Source organism: Uranotaenia lowii, chromosome 2 (genome assembly GCF_029784155.1).
Source record: "Uranotaenia lowii strain MFRU-FL chromosome 2, ASM2978415v1, whole genome shotgun sequence".
In the NCBI taxonomy this organism is placed as follows: Eukaryota; Metazoa; Arthropoda; class Insecta; order Diptera; family Culicidae; genus Uranotaenia; species Uranotaenia lowii.
The window spans coordinates 156,741,824-156,760,981 of record NC_073692.1 but is presented as its reverse complement, the minus strand read 5'-3'; the positions used below and the strand labels follow the sequence as shown (position 1 = coordinate 156,760,981).

Here is a 19,158-nt window from a genome sequence, read left to right as displayed (position 1 = left end):
AGTAAAGGATCTATAAACATTATGAAACCAGAACTGCCATCACATGGATATACACTAGACTAGTTCACTTTTCGGCTTTTTTCACTGATCACAACGCCACGTACAGGGTTTGATCCTCATTCATTTTCAAGTACACTGAGGTTTTTTTTACGCGGTATTTCGTTCCGCGTAAAAAAAATCCGCGTAAAAAAAGCCGCGTAAATTCGAAAATCCGCGTAAAAAAACCGCGTTAATTCGAAAATCCGCGTAAAAAAACCCGTTTATTCGAAAATCCGCGTAAAAAAAACCGCATTAATTCGAAAATCCGCGTAAAAATACCTCGTTAATTCGAAAATCCACGTAAAAAACCCCAAAATTCGAAAATCCACGTAAAAATCCATTTTAATTAAAAAATTCGCGCAAAAAAGCATGTTACTAAAAAAACGCGTAAGTACCATGATTATTTAATAATTTGCGTACAATGATAGTTCATTTTTATGATAAAAAACAAAATCAATTAGATTAATAGAATAGTAGAGTATAGTGAGGCTTATTTGACAGTGTGGAATTCAGATCGTCTCATTTCTCATGTCTCAAGTCTCATGTTCCATGTCTCAGGTCTCATGTCTCATGTCTCAGGTCTCAGGTCTCATGTCTCATGTCTTATGTCTCAGGTCTCATGTCTCATGTCTTAGGTCTCATGTCTTAGGTCTCATGTCTCATGTCTCGAGTCTCAGATCTCTTGTCTCATATTTCAGGTCTCAAATCTCAGGTCTCATGTCTCAGGTCTCAGGTCTCAGGTCTCAAGTCTCAGGTCTCAGATCTCATGTATCACGTTCTTAGTCTCAGAGCTAAGATTTTCCCAACTACAAAAAGATTCTAAGTGTTTTCCTTTGAAAAGTCTTATATTTTCGCTCAAAAACCGCGTTAGTTCGAAAATCCGCGTAAAAAAAACCGCGTTAATTCGAAAATCCGCGTAAAAAAAGCCGCGATAAAAAAAACCGTGTAAAAAAAACCGCGTAAAAAAAACCTCAGTGTACTCTGGCCAAATTTGAGCTCATTTGAGTAAATTTCCAGCGTGCGCTAGAAGTTTTATTGAAAAAAGTCCATTTTTCTGTAAAATTTTCGTAGATGTGTTCTAGCAAACTGTTTTTAATATAAAATGATAGTTCTATAGCGCATGATGATTGGTATGACAAGCATTTGTATAGACCTGTTTTAGATAATTGACTAAATCATACCGAAAAAATTTAAAAAATCATAAACCAACAACTTGTACAGAAAATTTCCTTCAAGTTGAGAGCTTAAAATCAGCTGTAAATAGAAAAAATAATATTTTTGATATGAACTTTACATAAAAAGATGCTTGCAAAGTTATTCAAATATCAGTGCAACAAATTTGATTTGATAAAAGATTTTACATTCAAGTTTTCTCCCCACGTACTTGTATACAAGTCTTCCCGTTTGCGCGTGCTTTTATATAGAGTAGGTAGTAGGCAATCATTTCAGATGCCACGTTTTCCAGGTTGCATGATGTTAAAACTTGAATGGAAACAACATTATGATTCGAAGAATGTTATATGAATGTTTGAATATCTTTGCTCTTACTGTTGCGATAATTAAGTGTAATACAGAACAGCTTCCGGGACAGGAGTTTTATACGGCAAAAGGAAAGGGAAAGGTAGCAGATACTTTCAAGCACATGAAACTGTCAAAGTTCGCGAAGAAATATCTGGTTTGGCAAGCCATCTGTACCTGTGGCTTGAAAGCAGCATTTTCATAGCTTCGGGGATTGTCAACCAAGAAATTTACGTGGAAGACTGTTTGAATAAACGTCTGCTGCCTTTCCTGAAGAAACACGGTTGTTCCGTACTGTTTTGGCCGGATTTGGCATCTTGCCATTACGGTAAAAAGGCCATGGAGTGGTACGCCGCCAACAACGTGCAGGTGGTTCCCAAGGACAGGAACCCTCCCAACACGCCAGAGCTCCACCCAATTGAGAAATACTGGGCTATTGTCAAGCGGAACCTAAAGAAGACCAAAAAACTACCAAGGACGAGCAGCAGTTCAAGGCAAACTGGCTTTCTGCGGCGAAGAAGGTGGGCAAGGTGGCTGTACAAAATATGATGGCAGGGGTTAAGCGTAAGGCCCGGCAATTCGGATATGGAAAAGCGGAAGCCTAACTGAATATTTTGCCTGAATTTTATACTAATTTAACTTGAAAAAGAAATTTTATTTGATTTTTTAAAAAAACGATTTCACCGATTTACACGCGTTTTCCCTTGACCAAATTTTGACCGTATCACCCTTTAGTCCCTTTTCCGGCTACCTTGGAACAGGTGCTTGGATATATAAACAAATGGATTGTTCTTAATTGCTAATTCAACCTAAAATGTCCCTTCAAAGTATGGCTTTCTACACAGATTTTAGCGCTCTGTTGCCAATGTAGGAATCTCTGGCTTTCGGAAAACTTCTTAAAACATTCAGGGTGTGTGCATTATTATAAATTTATTTATTCGCAAATAAGTTCCATCTCCACATTCACGATCAATTTGCATTTAGTAACTTTTATCATGCTAGAATTTGTTGTGGTTGTTGTTATTGTGATTTTATCATTATTGATCTGTTTTGTTTGTTTTTATTTTCATTTGTTCTACACACGTGAGATCGCTATTTACTTCGCGTCGAACTCTAGAATGTATGATGAGGAAAATTTCCTTCGACAGAAGTCAAAAATATGTAGTTTGAACTTGTTCGACAATGTTTCTGCTATCGAGAGTAGAGGAATCTTTTGAAAAAAAGTCTGATTATTATCATCTTTGCTATCAGGACTCAAGCTGAACAAGGCTATGATTTCAACGCTGAAGAGTTTTGGTTTATTTGAATTGAAAATTGCCTAGCTCTGTTTCATTCATTTACTATTTTTTTTATACGAAGCAAAGATGAAAACACTGTACAATATAATACTTGTTTGTACTGTTTAATGTTGGTAAAAAATCGAATTTCTTTATATTAAAAATTTAGTTATATTTCTTAAACGGAATATTGAGTTGCCTTTCGGCTTGGTCTTAGTTTCTAATAGTACTTGTGTGCAGGTTTGTGCTAATTTTGTCTCCATTGCAGGAACTCGCTAAATGAACTATACAAAAATCAAATAGAAATTTAAACCACTAGAATTTGGTGTGATGCTAATTGGAAAATAAACTATTTTTTACATCAGTCTACGAAACTATACATGACAAGTGATGATAAACCTATATTTGCTACATTTATAAATGCAATTTTGTTCAAATGCTTTGAAATCTGCCTATTAAGCAATTATGCATTTGACAAAGACTAGATCGAACCTTTGAAAAGCGCTTTCTAGTGAATGCTCTTACATCTAAGTTGCATCAAATTTCCTATATGACACTATAGTGTATCTATCTTTAGTTACATTCAGCTCTAATATTCCGGTAACCATTCAATTAGTCGTTATGACAATTTATAGTATTTTTCCGCTGTAGAGCTCGAACCTCCTCTCTGTTGATTTCGGTATTCATTTTTTTTTTTTCTAAAATTTACTTAAACCGAAATACATTCCATTGTTTCACTCTGTTTCGTTTTCTGATTTTCAGTTTTGATCTCTAACTCATTCTAATTTCAAAGACGGGTGGTTCTATTGTAGCAGCTAAAGGAAGAAAGAAAATCGAACGAAACAAGAAGAACAAGAAAATGTTTGATTTACTAACTATTTCAACGAATTTATTTGTCAATTCAAACATCAGATCAAGCTTGGTAGGTTAAATTTATACACATGTTTGACACAGTTCAATAGGCATAGTCGGAGATGCGGCGTACGAAGAGTTAACGGTGAAACAGAGGAAGTAGAGGGAACACGTTCTAGAAGAGGGGTGTGTGTGTGTAACAAATAGAATTGCGCGCACACATGAGAGTTGGTGGTGTGATGTAGTAGTAGTAGTGGCATGCGCTGCAGGATGTGGCGGTTCGAGGCTCTCGCACCCACCCGCTTACCACTCAATCAAAATGGCTAAAAAAGGTTGCCGAGTTCCTAAATCCGGTGACGTCAGGATAATTTTTGGAAGAGAAGTGTTAGTGCACGAGGCTTAAGATTCAGATTATGTTTCGTACATCAAGATTCTACTTAGCTACACTAATAACAGTCACTATCAAAGGACGAAGATTGTGTGGTTACCTCAACGAATACTCTATTTTGCTTGCAAGTCTATTTTACAACGCTATGATACACTTAGGTACTGGAAGGAAGGAAACAGTTATTTGGGTGTATAAACGAAAAAAAGGGACTCATGCGGAAAAGCTGTAGGTGTTAGAAACTATGTAAAATAATAAAGGAATATCAATTGAATTGTTATTTTGGCAACTAATTTGAGCTGTTTTGTTCAGTTAGTAGATTAGATGACATAAAATGGGTTTTTTCACATTATTTTTTGATCTAGGTACTAATAGAGAATTTGTTTTCGTGTGGTGGTGCACCGGGGCACTACCGGTAGTGCACTTTTTGCTGTTTTCATGCTCGTTTTCACGATGAGTAGTCCACTGGTAGTGCACCATAAAGTGGACGGTGGAACACTCTGAAAATATTCGGTGTTGCTTGCGCTCTCACCAATACTATCATGAATTTTGACAGCACATGCTTCCCGTTGTAAACAAATATCAGCTGGTTGGTTTATTTCTATACCGCAAAAATTGCGTTCGAGCTGTTTTTTTCTCTTTATTATCCCGAAGAACGGAAACTTGTTCCGGATTCAATACCAGTGCCGTTTCCAACAGAGGCGGAGAATTTCACCTGGATGGCACGTTCCAAAGCAAACAACGCTCCCAAGAAGAAATGTGCCCAGAAGGTTTGCTGCAATCGGTTCCAGGCGATGCCGGAAAAGAGGAGCAAATCCGAGTGCAAAAAGGCCAACTCAAAGATTTGGTGGAATCGCCCAAACCGAAAAGTTTTCTTGTTCGGGAGGGTCCTATAAGTTGGTCTCCACAGCAAGAAGCGTTCAGCTGCATCGAAGCTACTCTGCTTCGAGCTGTGCCTTAGGGTGACGATGCTCGGTTGCGTCAAGTCCCGGATTCCCACCCGTTGCCCTTCAAAAACGGTAGTTCGAGACTACACCCGCATTGGGAGCTTGAATTTCGTTCGTTTCGGTCCGTTAGCACAATTTTCTCCCCCGACTTCCGCGATCTGAGTTCGCCAATTTGACTTCCAAGAATTTTTCTTTTTGTCATCTGAAAACGGAAATAGGTACTCGAGGTATTTGCGAGGAATAAACGTTCAAAATACCGGAACCTTCAAGCTGGGGTAACTGCAGTCTAGCAGCAGCAAACATAGACCACCCAGAATCAGCCGGTATTGCAGTTATCATCAGAGCCAGAGGCGAATCTACCAAGCAAAATAAATCTGAAATTTTCACAATTCAACATAATATATAAATTCATGATAAATTTTCATATTATTCAAAAGATAATGATCAACTAAAGTAAATTTCATTTCAATTTTCGATGTCAAACGAAAACAAATACCAGCTGTAATGGATTTTTGACAGCTTGATGTTTTCTGTTGACCCTGCCCATTTCACGTACACCAACAAAGGTGGGTGCAAAACTCGATTCATGCTCGTTTTCAGCGGGGATGGTGCAACACTTTCGGGTGGTGAAAACAAATACGGTATACGGTGAAAACAAATACGGTTTCACACGGTATTTTTTCAAATAAAACGTATCTTTTGTAGTTTTTCCTCCCAACACAAATTCTTTTGAACTTTTTTGTCGTATCCAATGTGACTTTACATCTCACTTCACTTTCAAACTATCAGTACCAAACAAGATTAAAGTTAAGTTGAGTAAAAAACTCCAAAGAGTGCGTTATATAGTTAACGGTTTTTAACGTATCTTTGGAACCGACGAAAAAATGGAGAAAGATTAAAGTTGTGAGATTTTTTTTACATAAAAAAGAAGGGATGAATCATTCTTAAGGATGAAAATCCGGGAATTGTTTTTTACATAGGATTGGGTAATAAAAACAAGGATGAATTTCTCAAAAGAGTAGAAACCCTAGGAAAAATGGCCCTATACTTTGCGAAGGATAACATGAGAAAGGAAGTAATATTCAAGTTTCCTTTAATTCTGTACTTGTTTGTTATTCCCAAAGAAAGGCTTAACAAACTTCTTCTCAGCTTTATAACGAGACTAATAAGTAAAAAGATTTTGAAAATTTGAAATCAGATTTTAGGAAGAAATACACGAAACAAACGCTCAAGGGTCAGCAAAACAAAACTTTCATTGACATTCTACAAAAATGTATAAAAAGCAGTAAAATTAGTTGTCCATGCCCACTTCTGGGTGAACATAGAGGATACGTTTTCAAAGAGTGCTCGTATTTCTCTGGAAGCATCAGAAATTGAAGTTTTGTGGCTGCTCTTCTGGAATGAAAGTCCATTCAAAGAGAAGAGTTGACGTACTACATATGTTCCATACTAGTCTGTCTTGTAAAAGTGTTCGAAATAAGACTGCAGAGACGATTTTTTTTCTATCTTCTGCTTTTAACAGAAGTTGAAAAAAAAAACTTTTCCTTGGCTTAAAACAGGAACTAAAATAACCGAAAGCTTGACGAAGGCTATATGCTAACTTTTATGTTTGATAATACTGTAATCATTGTTATAGCTATTCAAAGATTTGTTTCGGCAAACATTTTCCCTATAATGGTGCATGGTGTCAGCATGGAATCATTTCATTTGGAAGTAGGGAGAGTTGGTTTGGAGCTTTACGGTCATTCGAAGCATCCAATCCTCTTCAGGTAGATCACGGGGGAATCAGCTAGGGGATAACATTCAACGGAAATAACATTCAAACACAACACCCAAAGAAGGCAACAACTAATAATATTCGTACGCATCCTTCCGCAAAAGTTGCATATAGATGTCACTACCGTACCTTTCTAAAAGTCTTCGTTTCAGTTCTGGCGGATAGGTCACGTAGATGTAATGTTCGCTTTGACCCAGTTCGTTGAATTCGGCTCCACCTCCCGCAATAGCTGGCCCACCATCCGTAACGATGGCCGTCGATGCACCGGAGCTGTACCCGTAGCCACCTTCATCGCCGTAGCCCACCTGCGTGGCGTGGATCTGCGGGGTGTGCTGGAGGTCATTACTACCGGGGACGCCAACGGTGGCCACATTCAGGTTTGACATTTGTCCCAAGCTGTTCAGACTGGTGGCCGAATGACCACCATCCTGCAGATGGTAGATACTGGATGATTGAGGCTGAAGATAATGCCGACCATGGGTAGGACTCGGTTGGGTAGGTATCTGGTTGCCCATCAATGGACCATGATCCTCGCTGCTACAGTTTCCGTACACCAACAATCAGGATGAAAAATAAACACACAGGGAAAAGGAAATGCAATTGGACTATAGATAGAAATACACATTCAACGATCAAATCTAATATGTTGTGAAACAGCTACGAGATAAAAAAAAAAAAGTGGACAAGCTAAACGATTTCAGCATGGTTCTACTTACTCAAACAATATCCAAATGATATAGTAGCATAAGCACACTCCTAGGGATAGAACCATTACTAGCACAAATACCAAGCCCCACGGGAATGGTCTTTGATCCAAGGGTCCATCCTCCCAGTATCGTTCGCATGTCAGATACCAACAGACGGCTCTGTTCATTTCCTCTTCCATGTTTTTGAAGTCTTCGACCGAAAGCTGCACTAGCAGTCCCACAATGCAGTCTCGTACCAGAATCTCACAGCGAGTTTTCAACTGTTCCAGCTCTTCGGTTTTACAGTTGGCCTTCATCCGTTGCATTTCGTTTAGCCGTTGCTGCTTCCGATCCACCGGCGGTAACGCGGAATCCACAAGATTCTGCTCACACTGGGACGTTGCGTTGCTGTCGTTGTCGTTTTCATCCTCCTCTTCATCATCGTCGTCCTCATCGTCTTCGTCATCTTCTACGTCGGCCTCTTGATCGTCCTCATCGTCTGAAAGCATGAATTTGATAGTTGATAATTGGAACTTCACAATCTTATTGAGGACCATAAGAAAAACGAATGTGAATTACTTATTTTTCGTGAAATAATTTGCAGAGGTAGCTGAAAACAAGCCGATTTACGTTTCTCCCAGTAACTAGGTTTTGACATCATCGAAGTTTTCTGGAGCCACTATTGAGTGTATACATACTGTACAAACAATATGTGCTGTCTGCAAACTTTTGATCAAATGAACTAATGAAAATAAAAAAAAAGTCGAATTCATCGGTTTTAGGCACTTTCTGGTAGAATATGCCGAAAAGGCACAACATAAGCCGATTCAAGTTTCCTCAATATTTTACTTTTGAAATCATCAGGGGTGTCTGGAGCCACTCTCTAGGGTACACAACAAGTATTGTGTAACTATTATCTGTTGTACAAACTTTTGATAAAGTGCCCTTAAAAGTGTAAAAAACAATTCATTCGTTTTAAATCAGATAAATCCATGTAGCTTGTTGCTGCTTTTTCACTTAACCTCCTAATCCGTCTCTGAAATGTTTACCTTTTAAAGGGTGGTACGGTCAAAATTTGGTCAATATCAACTTGACGTATTTCTTTCAATTTTGCATTTAAAAAACCTGAACACCCCTCATTTTGAAGGTGTGTGTGTGTGTGTAGAATGTTGTTCCTATTTTGGTTTTGGAATTCACTCTTCAGTTGTCAGAATGCCGTCCAAGGAAGAAGAGCAGCGTATCAAAATTTTGCTCGCGCATCGCGAAAATCCGAGCTACTCGCACGCAAAGCTGGCAAAATCGCTAAAAGTTGCCAAATCAACCGTTACAAATGTAATTAAAATGTTTGGGAAACGTTTGTCGACAGCCAGGAAGTCTGGATCGGGGGGAAATCGAAAACCGGAAGCCGCTGAGACGACAAAGAGAGTTGCCGGTAGTTTCAAGCGAAACTCTAACCTCTCTCTCCGAGATGCCGCAAATAAGCTGGGTGTATCGTCTACAACCGTGCATCGAGCCAAAAAACGAGCCGGACTATCGACTACCAAGAAGGTAGTGACTCCAAAACGCGATGATAAACAAAATACGACGGCCAAAGCGCGTTCCCGGAGGCTGTATACGACGATGCTGACGAAGTTTGACTGCGTGGTAATGGACAACGAAACCTACGTCAAAGCCGACTACAAGCAGCTTCCGGGACAGGAGTTTTATACGGCAAAAAGAAGGGGAAAGGTAGCAGATATTTTCAAGCACATGAAACTGTCAAAGTTCGCGAAGAAATATCTGGTTTGGCAAGCCATCTGTACCTGTGGTTTTAAAAGCAGCATTTTCATAGCTTCCGGGACTGTCAACCAAGAAATTTACGTGAAAGACTGTTTGAATAAATGTCTGCTGCCTTTCCTGAAGAAACACGGTTGTTCCGTACTGTTTTGGCCGGATTTGGCATCTTGCCATTTCGGTAAAAAGGCCATGGAGTGGTACGTCGCCAACAACGTGCAGGTGGTTCCCAAGGACAAGAACCCTCCCAACACGCAAGAGCTCCGCCCAATTGAGAAATACTGGGCTATTGTCAAGCGGAACCTAAAGAAGACCAAAAAACTGCTAAGGACGAGCAGCAGTTCAAGGCAAATTGGCTTTCTGCGGCGAAGAAGGTGGACAAGGTGGCTGTACAAAATCTGATGGCAGGGGTTAAGCGTAAGGCCCGGCAATTCGGATTTGGAAAAGCGAAAGCCTAACTGAATATTTTTCCTGAATTTTATACTAATTAAACTTGATAAAGAAATTTAATATGATTTTTTAAATAAACGATTTCACCGATTTACACGCGTTCACCCTTTACAGTCACTGGAGTGTCAATTTGAAACTCTTGACTTAAACCAATATATCTCTTGTTTTCCAACTATTTTTTTTACAAAATTTATAGTTTTGGAAACCTTGTAATATAACTCAAATATGTTCTGTAGACAATATTCAGCTAAAACACTCCAGTTTTCCGTTATTCAAAGTCTAAGAAAACAAATCCAAAAAAAAACTGCTTCGGAAAAAGAGTGTAGATCAGTTACAGAATGCTCAAAAAAATTTCAGTAAGTGTCCAAAAAACCTGAAGTTAGAACTACTTTTCAATCAATGAACCGTCAAAATTGTTAAAGTTAACCAGATAAATTTTGAAAAAAGGACTTGAAAATTGACGTAATTTGGCACATTTTTGCATTTTTAGATTGTCAAAATACGAAACACAGAATTTTTTAAGGAATTTTCATAGGAAGCAGTTTTTTGAAGTTTTTGTCAATTTGCAATTTCTCAGATTTTCTAGCATTTAAATTCAACATTTATAATCACCAAAAAGCCAATTTCATACCGATTCTAGTGGTGTAATTACATAAGCGCTGCGATATTTTACAAAAATATAATATGAAACTAAAGTAAATCCAGAAAATTTCCGGTGAATATAAATTTATTGCGAAAACCTTGAGTTAATATGAATACTCAAAATCAAGTGCAAAGTTGTATTTTAGTGCAAGAAAATCTGAAAAAAAATCGCAAATTGACAAGAGCTCAAAAAACAGCAACCTTTGGAAATTCGTCCAAAATTCTGTGTTTCTTATTTTGATAATCTAAAAATGTAAAAATGTGCCAAATTACGTCAACTTTTTAATTCTTTTTTTTTTTTAATTGACTAACAATTTTGAAAAGTACGGTTTTTACACCACTTTTTTTTTACATTTTTTGTGATCATGATCTTAAAAAATATCAAAAAAATCATTGTCAATGAGTTTCAAAGGTCTGATTAGGGATTTTTTTTCCTGGGCAGTGAAGTAGACAATGTGCAACTCGAGACCCCATACACCCAACCTTCGGGTAGTGGTCATATCACCTCTTGTCTGCAACTCCGATTCTCTACCTCCCCGTGGTGCTAGCTGGGGTGCGAGCAACCTTAGCGGAGATCGGGTACCCAACCCCGGTGGATGCTTTGGTCGCATGCAGACTGAGTTAGGGGGCTTCGTGCGCGTCTGTTCTCCATGTCAGGGGCGGCGTGCGGAGTGCAACAGCGTCCTGGTGGTGTTCGGGACCCAAAACAGCAACATCACGACGGTCCTCCTGCGAGATAGTGGGGTTAGCTGCGGGCCTTGCGAGCCTGTGACTACAAAAAACATAAGCAACGAACAACGAACAACAAATTTCGGATGGAAATCGGCAAAGACCCACGCGACGAAAAGGGACTAGCGATTGGAAACTTGGAACATGGAACTGCCGATCTCTAAATTTTGTGGGCAGTACCCACGTGCTCTCCAACGAATTGAAGAGCCGCAAATTCGACATCGTAGCGCTGCAGGAGGTATGCTGGAAGGGCTCCACGGTACGAACGTACCCAGATGGTCGTGCCATCTACCAGAGCTGCGGCAACACACACGAGCTTGGAACAGCTTTTATAGTGATGGGAAAGATGCAAAAGCGCGTGATCGGGTGGTGGCCGATCAACTCACGAATGTGCCGGTTGAGAATCAAGGGCCGGTTCTTCAACATCAGCATCATCAACGTGCACAGCCCTCACCTCGGAAGTACCGGTGACGACAAAGACGAATTTTACGCGCAGCTGGAGCGTGAATACGACCGTTGCCCAAAACATGATATCAAGATCGTCATCGGGGATTTCAATGCTCAGGTCGGCCAGGAGGAGGAATTCAAACCGACAATTGGAAGGTTCAGTGCACACCAGCTGACCAACGAAAACGGCCTCAGACTTATTGATTTCGCCGCCTCCAAACGAATGGCCGTACGTAGTACCTTTTTCCAGCACCGCCTCCCACACAAGTACACCTGGAGATCACCGTACCAAACTCAATCACAGATCGACCACGTTTTGATCGACAGCCGGCACTTCTCGGACATCATCGACGTCAGATCCTGTCGGGGCGCCAACATCGAGTCGGACCATTATCTGGTGATGGTGAAGATGCGCCCAAAACTCTCCGTAGTGAACAACACGCGAAACCGGCGCCCGCCTCGGTTAAATATCGCGCGACTGAAGCAACCTGAGGTCGCGGCAGACTACGCGCAATCGGTCGAAGCAGCGCTGCCGGCAGAGGGCGAGCTTGACGAAGCCCCTCTCGAGGACTGTTGGGATACCATCAAAACAGCCATCAACAGTGCTGCGGAGAACGTCATCGGTTATGTGGAGCGATCTCGACGGAACGACTGGTTCGACGAGGAGTGTAGGAGGGTGATGGACGAAGAGAATGCCGCGCGGGCGGCAGTAGTGCAGAGAGGCACTCGTCGAAATGTGGAAAATCACCGACAGCGGAAGAGGCAGCGAGTCCGACTTTTCCAGGAGAAAAAGCGCCGCCTGGAGGAGGAGGAGCTCGAGGAGCTGGAGCAGCTGCATCGTTCCCAAGAAACACGAAAGTTCTATCAGAAACTCAACGCATCCCGCAAAGGCTTCGTGCCGCAAGCCGAAATGTGCCGGGATAAGGACGGGGGTATCCTGACGGACAATCGTGAGGTGATGAAAAGGTGGAAGCAGCACTTCGATGAACACCTGAACGGCGCACATGCAGGAGATCAAGGCGGTGGGGGAAGGTATATCGCCGGCGTAGCCAACGACGAAGACGAGCCACTCCCAACGATGAGTGAAGTTAAGGAAGCCATTCGCCAGCTGAATAGAAACAAGTCGGCTGGGAAGGATGGCATCGCAGCTGAACTCATCAAAATGGGCCCGGACAGGTTGGCCGATTGCCTACACCGGTTGATAATCCGGATCTGGGACATAGAACAGCTACCGGAGGAGTGGAAGGAGGGGGTAATATGCCCCATCTACAAGAAGGGCGACAAATTGGACTGTGAGAACTACCGAGCGATCACTGTCCTCAATGCCGCCTACAAAGTGTTGTCCCGAATCCTACTCCGCCGCCTAACGCCACAAGCAAACAGATTCGTGGGAAGTCATCAGGCCGGCTTCATGGAGGGACGGTCTACGACGGACCAGATATTCACATTACGGCAAATCCTCCAAAAATGCCGTGAACACCAAGTCCCTACGCACCATCTATTCATCGACTTCAAAGCCGCATACGACACGATCGACCGTAACGAGCTATGGAAAATCATGGACGAGAACGGCTTTTCCGGGAAGCTGATCAGACTGATCAAGGCGACGATGGATGGAACGCAGTGCTGTGTGCGGATTTCGGGTGAATTGTCGAGTTCATTCGAATCGCGCAGGGGGCTTCGACAAGGTGATGGTCTATCCTGCATGATGTTCAACGTGGCGCTAGAAGGTGTTATTCGACGAGCGGTGGGCGAAATGCGGGGCACTATCTTCAACAGATCCAGTCAACTTATCTGCTTTGCCGATGACATTGATATAGTCGGCAGATCATCTGCGGCGGTGGAGGAGATCTACCGCAAACTGAAACGCGAAGCAGGAAGGATTGGGTTGATGATTAATACGTCCAAGACGAAGTACATGCTGGCCTGCGGATCCGAGACCGACCGAACCCGCTTGTCCAGTAATAACAAGGTCACGATCGACGGCGACGAGCTGGAGATAGTCGAAGACTTTGTCTATCTCGGCTCACTGGTGACCGCAGACAATGACACCAGCCGTGAGATCCGGAGGCGAATTATCAGCGGAAGTCGTGCCTACTATGGACTCCACAAGCAACTGCGGTCGAGAAGACTTAGCCCTCGCACGAAGTGTATCCTGTATATGACGCTCATTAGACCGGTTGTTCTCTACGGGCACGAGACATGGATATTGCTCGAGGAGGACCTGCGTACACTCGGAGTATTCGAGCGACGAGTGTTAAGAACCATCTTTGGCGGCGTACAGGAGAACGGAATGTGGAGGCGAAGGATGAACCACGAGCTCGCGCGCCTCTACGGCGAACCCAGTATCCAGAAGGTGGTGAAGGCTGGCCGGATACGCTGGGCGGGACATGTTGCGAGAATGCCGGACGACTGTCCTGCAAAACAGGTGTTCGCTACGAATCCGGTAGGAACAAGACGAGCGGGGGCGCAACGAGCGAGGTGGTTAGACCAAGTGGAGCGTGATCTGGCGAACGTGGGGTGCCCGAGAAATTGGAGAACGGTTGCTATGAACCGAGTGAATTTTAGGAATTATGTTCGTCAAGTTATGTCGTGAGACGGAATACTATGTAAATAAATAAAATAAATAAAAATTCCTGGGCATTCATGGTGCGTCCATAAAAGTAATGATGCAAATTGGTTTATGTGGATGCAACCGAATAAAGTTACAAGCCGCCAAACTTCAATAGTGTCATATTGACCCTCAAAAGCGGATTGGAGTTTAGGTACACCGTGGAAAAAAATGAAAAAAATATTTTTTCTTCTAGAAGTTGTTGATTGGTCTGATCTGACATGATAAACTAAACTTATTCGAAATTTTTTATCCATAACACCGTGCTGTTTGTTTGCATACAAATTCGAGTACGTTCTAGGTAGACATGAAAAGTTTGATAAGCAAAAACTTTTCCAATTTCCCTAATCCAGACAATGGAATCTTTGACCTGAAGAAATTACTGGTGAAAACAGCAATAAAATAATCACCGAAACTTCCAGCTTTACCTTCAACTACAGAGAAAAACACCCAAATTTTCTCGACGTAAATATGTTTGATCGATTTCACGCAAATGGTTTGCGTTTACTCAAATTACACAAGGGAACAGCATTTTTGGTGCCTTTGTTTCAACAACTGATTTTGTGAGATTTTGGTGTCCTGAATTCAAAACATTTTTGTAATTTTTTCTATCATCTCTAGTTTTGATGATATGACATGTGGAAATCTTAAAATTTGTTAGTTTTGGATGAAATCAATTTTTGATAACTGATAAAGTGTGGTTTTCTAAGTGGTCCCTACCACGCCCTTGGGGGCGTTGAGAGCTTCCAGGGGGGCGGTGAACTCAATTTTGAAATTTGGGGGGCGTTGGACACTTCACACTTTCCAAAATCACGAAACAACGTAGATTTGAAATAACAACGAGTAAGTTCGATACAAAACAATGAAATAACGTTACAGAATTAAACATCAGGTACAAGACTTAAATATCTATATTTTCATAGAGCTTCAAGAAAATTCCAGTATCTCAATGATTTTTCTATGAAAATGTATCTTAAAGATTTTTTTTTGAATTGTCACAGATTTTGTATGCGCTCTACAAGTTGATCTTGTTTTGTAGATTATTTTGGATTATACTAAAAAAGATTATTCTTAGAAGGCATTGCCTGATAATCTGTGAAATGTATCGTCTCAAAAAATTTGCTAAACAGAAGAAACCTTCAAAAAATTTGTATTAACAGGCGTCATCTGTGATTTAGTGATAGATAGTTTTTGGATAGAAAATATGCGATTCGCAGTTGACCTTGATCGGGTACGGTTGTTTTTTTCGTGCTTGAATGGAAAGGAATGAGAAATCGCTCTCGGTGTTATCTTAAGCGGGCCATAGACTACACAAATTGGCCTGTACAAATTCGATGTTTCCACGACGATTGTTTGATCTATGCTCGCCCATACACTATACAAACATATTTCACGCGAACACAAATGATTGCTGGCGAAAACAGCAACAGCAACAAAAAAAACCATCTCCACCCCGGCTGGGAGAATGTTTTGTACAAAATATTTCGATCCCGACCGATTTTACTCCAACCGTTTGGGCGCTCATTCAAGCAGTGCCATACACTATTAGACTGAGTCGATTTGGGGTCATTTTTGAATTTCTCAAACCCTGGGGTCTTAGAAGCTTCGTCTTGGTCCAAAACTCATCCATGATTTTTTACAGAATTTTTAAGTAACGTTTACATGAGTAAATTTGAACTTTTAGGTTTGTATGGGAAAATTGAATATTTTGTACTGAAAAATCAACATCGTTTTTGTTTTGTCTATAGAACCGAGCCAGCTGATGGTTTTTGTGCCAATTTATAAAATTCCTAAGGGAAATTTTCCGCTGAACAACTTTGTCGAAGACCATAACTTCGTATCTTATTAGGCAAAAAAGTTATTAGCAGTTTAATAGGGGTATGTCTTTTCGCATTGATAAACACCAAATTCAATTGACATCACTGTTGGAGCCTCGCGAAGTATGGCATGAAAAGTAGTCATGCAATACCTCGATAGGCACCCTGCAGTGATGTCAATTGAATTTACTGTTTATCAATGCGAAAAGACATACCCCTATTAAACTGCTAATAACTTTTTTGCCTAATAAGATACAAAGTTATGGTCTTCGACAAAGTTGTTCAGCGGAAAATTTCTCTTAGGAATTTTATAAATTGGCACAAAAACCATCAGCTGGCTCGGTTCTATAGACAAAACAAAAACGATGTTGATTTTTCAGTACAAAATATTCAATTTTCCCATACAAACCTAAAAGTTCAAATTTACTCATGTAAACGTTACTTAAAAATTCTGTAAAAAATCATGGATGAGTTTTGGACCAAGACGAAGCTTTTAAGACCCCAGGGTTTGAGAAATTCAAAAATGACCCCAAATCGACTCAGTCTAATACACTATGCAAATCGTGCTCACAGCGACAAAATTTCATCGAATTTCATCGCATTTGTACAAATGTTGTGTAGTCTATGGCCCGCTTTATGACAAATTTACCTATTGTGATTATCAAGTGTATTTACCGATTTAAAAATGTGCTTAGTGGTTGATTGCTGGTGAAGTTAGAAAACATTGTTTTAAAAGACATAGTGATCCGAAGATTCTGGATAAACAGCAAAGCAGTGGAGCAGCCCAATTTTTAGGCTACAGTAAGAGAGAATGGGAAAAGTCCGCGATGGACGAAAAAATGCGGTTCTTTTTTATCTGATTGCTGCGATGTGCGTTGCTTGAAGTAGACAGATATTTTCAAAAATATTTGGTTGTAACTCGTTAAAGTTGACTCCTGTCAGGAAGAGTTGGGAGCCGGTCTAAACCTACTATACTTTTTAATGGACTTTGGTGAGATCGTTTCTTTTTAGATATTTAATGCTTTTACTTATTTCATCAATCCTATTTGCCAAGTAGGAATTCCCATATAAATATCCCTTCCCCTTCCAATCTGAATACAGCAACCTGGGTCGTATGAGTTCTCTGCACCTGAAAAGTTTATTTTACTGTACCAGATCATCCCCATTTTTACTTCATTGACTTGTCGCGGTGTGCATTATTGTACAACATTTATTTTTGAAAGAAACGCTTATTGAAACGAATATTGAATCCAGATACTCGTTTTGGCATCTTGTGTTTGTTTTGATGTATGAGTTTTGCTTTGTGTATCAGACAATGGAAGATGTGTGTAGTCACCCAATGCTATGCTATGCTAGATAGTTTTTAGAAAGAAAATATGAAAGATTTTTTTTCAGTTATAAGAATCCTATATTAAGTTCTTATTTGTTCAACTTTATTTCAATGGATTCAAAAAATCAATTGTGCTATTTGCCAAACTTTTAATCTATTCGGTTATCACTAACATTGCCGGAATTCAGTAATTAGAATCTTATTCAAGCTTTAAGACCCGTGAATGCTTAATATTTTTGAACAGGACTCAAATTCATATAATATATCAGGAAATAATACTACTTTTACGTTATTTCACCGGCTTGACAGTAATTAGTTTATATTCAATAATGCAAATTGATGGTTAGTGAATTTTGTTTAACAAAATGTAAGATATATGATTTTATATCCAAAAAACTGATCAATCAGTTGAGGTAAGTGTCCAAGAAACTTAAGGTTTGAAGCAATATTAGGCCCTTAGATCCAAAAGGGTATTTTCAAAGTATTGATGATGTTCTAAAGCTTTGCCAAAAAAGTGCACAAATTTATTTAATGAATTTTTACTTATTTTTTCTATTTATCTCGAAAACTAGAGCTGATAGAAGAAAAAAAACTAGTTGAATATTCGAAATCAGAGCGCCCCAAAATTAGTCATAATCTTATTTTCTTTGCACCTCGATAAAATGTGAATTTTGTTGCCGTGTGTGATCTACGCAAACACGAAATTTAATCGTATTTGTGCAAATATTTGCATTATGTATGAGTTAAGGGAACCATGTTGCGCAACAACCCCTCGTTGCATCGTGTACGGTGCAGTATGAGCAAATATTGGGCCAATTTCCCGAGGGATAAATGACCCCATAGTTGTTAAAATCCCAATGATCAAATAAATTTAAAAAAAGCCAGTTTTCTCTGTTTTTGCCATCAATCGTTTGCGTTCTAGAGACATATGTTTGTATCATTTGAGAACTAGCATACAGGGTGCGCCATCAGGGTGTATCCAAATTTAACGTCGAATAACTTCGCCTTTTTTCAGCCGATTTTGATTGATAAACACAATTTTGAAATGTCATTTAATGCCATTTTAGATAGATATGAGTGAATACAGATCAAAAGAATGCGCTGAAATTGTATTGCTTCACATCTAAAGCTTGCTTTCAGATAGAATTGAAACAAAAAACAATTGTCTGTATTTCAGTTATTTGTTATTGAATTCATCTGATTGATGTCTTCGACAACCTTTCCCTTTGCCTTGAGTCTCCTCTTCATGATTTCCCAGTATTTCTCAATAGGGCGGAACTGAAGGCCATATTTAAAAAGTAAAATTTTGGCAGCAAACCGAAAAATATTGAAGAACTTTCAGCTAGTCTAAGAGCTTAAATAACCATATAAATGTCGAATTGCTGGCCAATGTTATGCAGAAGCCTCGTAGCAGAGGCAGAGCTGCAAAATATCAGTGTCAGACATCCAATATCAGTCGACTTTGATACTGCTTAGCATGTCTATGTCATGCGATAATGATTTTTGGTCAGCGACTTAAGCATACAATGTCATGACCAAGTTGAATGAACGACATCATGCTTGCTATGACTTTTTTCTTCTTACAGCCAACAACTACATTTTTTCAACTGTTGTACAACTTATAACGTAAAATCTCTCCCAACACAGCCAGAAAATGAAATAGAAAGACGATCGTACGTGTGATGCGGGTGGAGTGCAAAAATGTCATTCAATAATGACATTGCTGCCTGACTGACATTGTAGCTTGGTCATTCAACTGGTAGACTACATTGATATTCTTTCGATGACATTGACTACTAGACGTTGGTCAGATGAAACGATATTGACTGAAATTTATCAGCCTTGAGCAGAGGTGCTTTTTGCGTATCAAATGGGGAT

The 19,158-nt window shown here is 40.1% G+C and overlaps 1 protein-coding gene across 2 annotated transcripts in view; it reads right to left on the bottom strand.

Annotated features, from left to right (window-relative positions):
* Positions 1–2,476: 2,476 nt before the first annotated feature.
* The window catches only part of LOC129748701 (uncharacterized), a 58,231-nt gene continuing 41,549 nt past the window's right edge, over positions 2,477–19,158 (bottom strand). The window contains exons 4-6 of one of the 2 annotated variants that reach the window (XM_055743384.1): positions 7,512–7,980; positions 6,925–7,332; positions 2,477–4,030 (exon numbers count right to left, since the gene is read on the bottom strand). In XM_055743384.1, coding sequence (XP_055599359.1) covers positions 3,997–4,030; positions 6,925–7,332; positions 7,512–7,980 — 911 coding nt within the window. In that variant the 3' untranslated portion in view covers positions 2,477–3,996. The remainder of the gene's footprint in view (positions 4,031–6,924; positions 7,333–7,511; positions 7,981–19,158) is intronic. The other variant, XM_055743385.1, reaches the window with a different exon arrangement.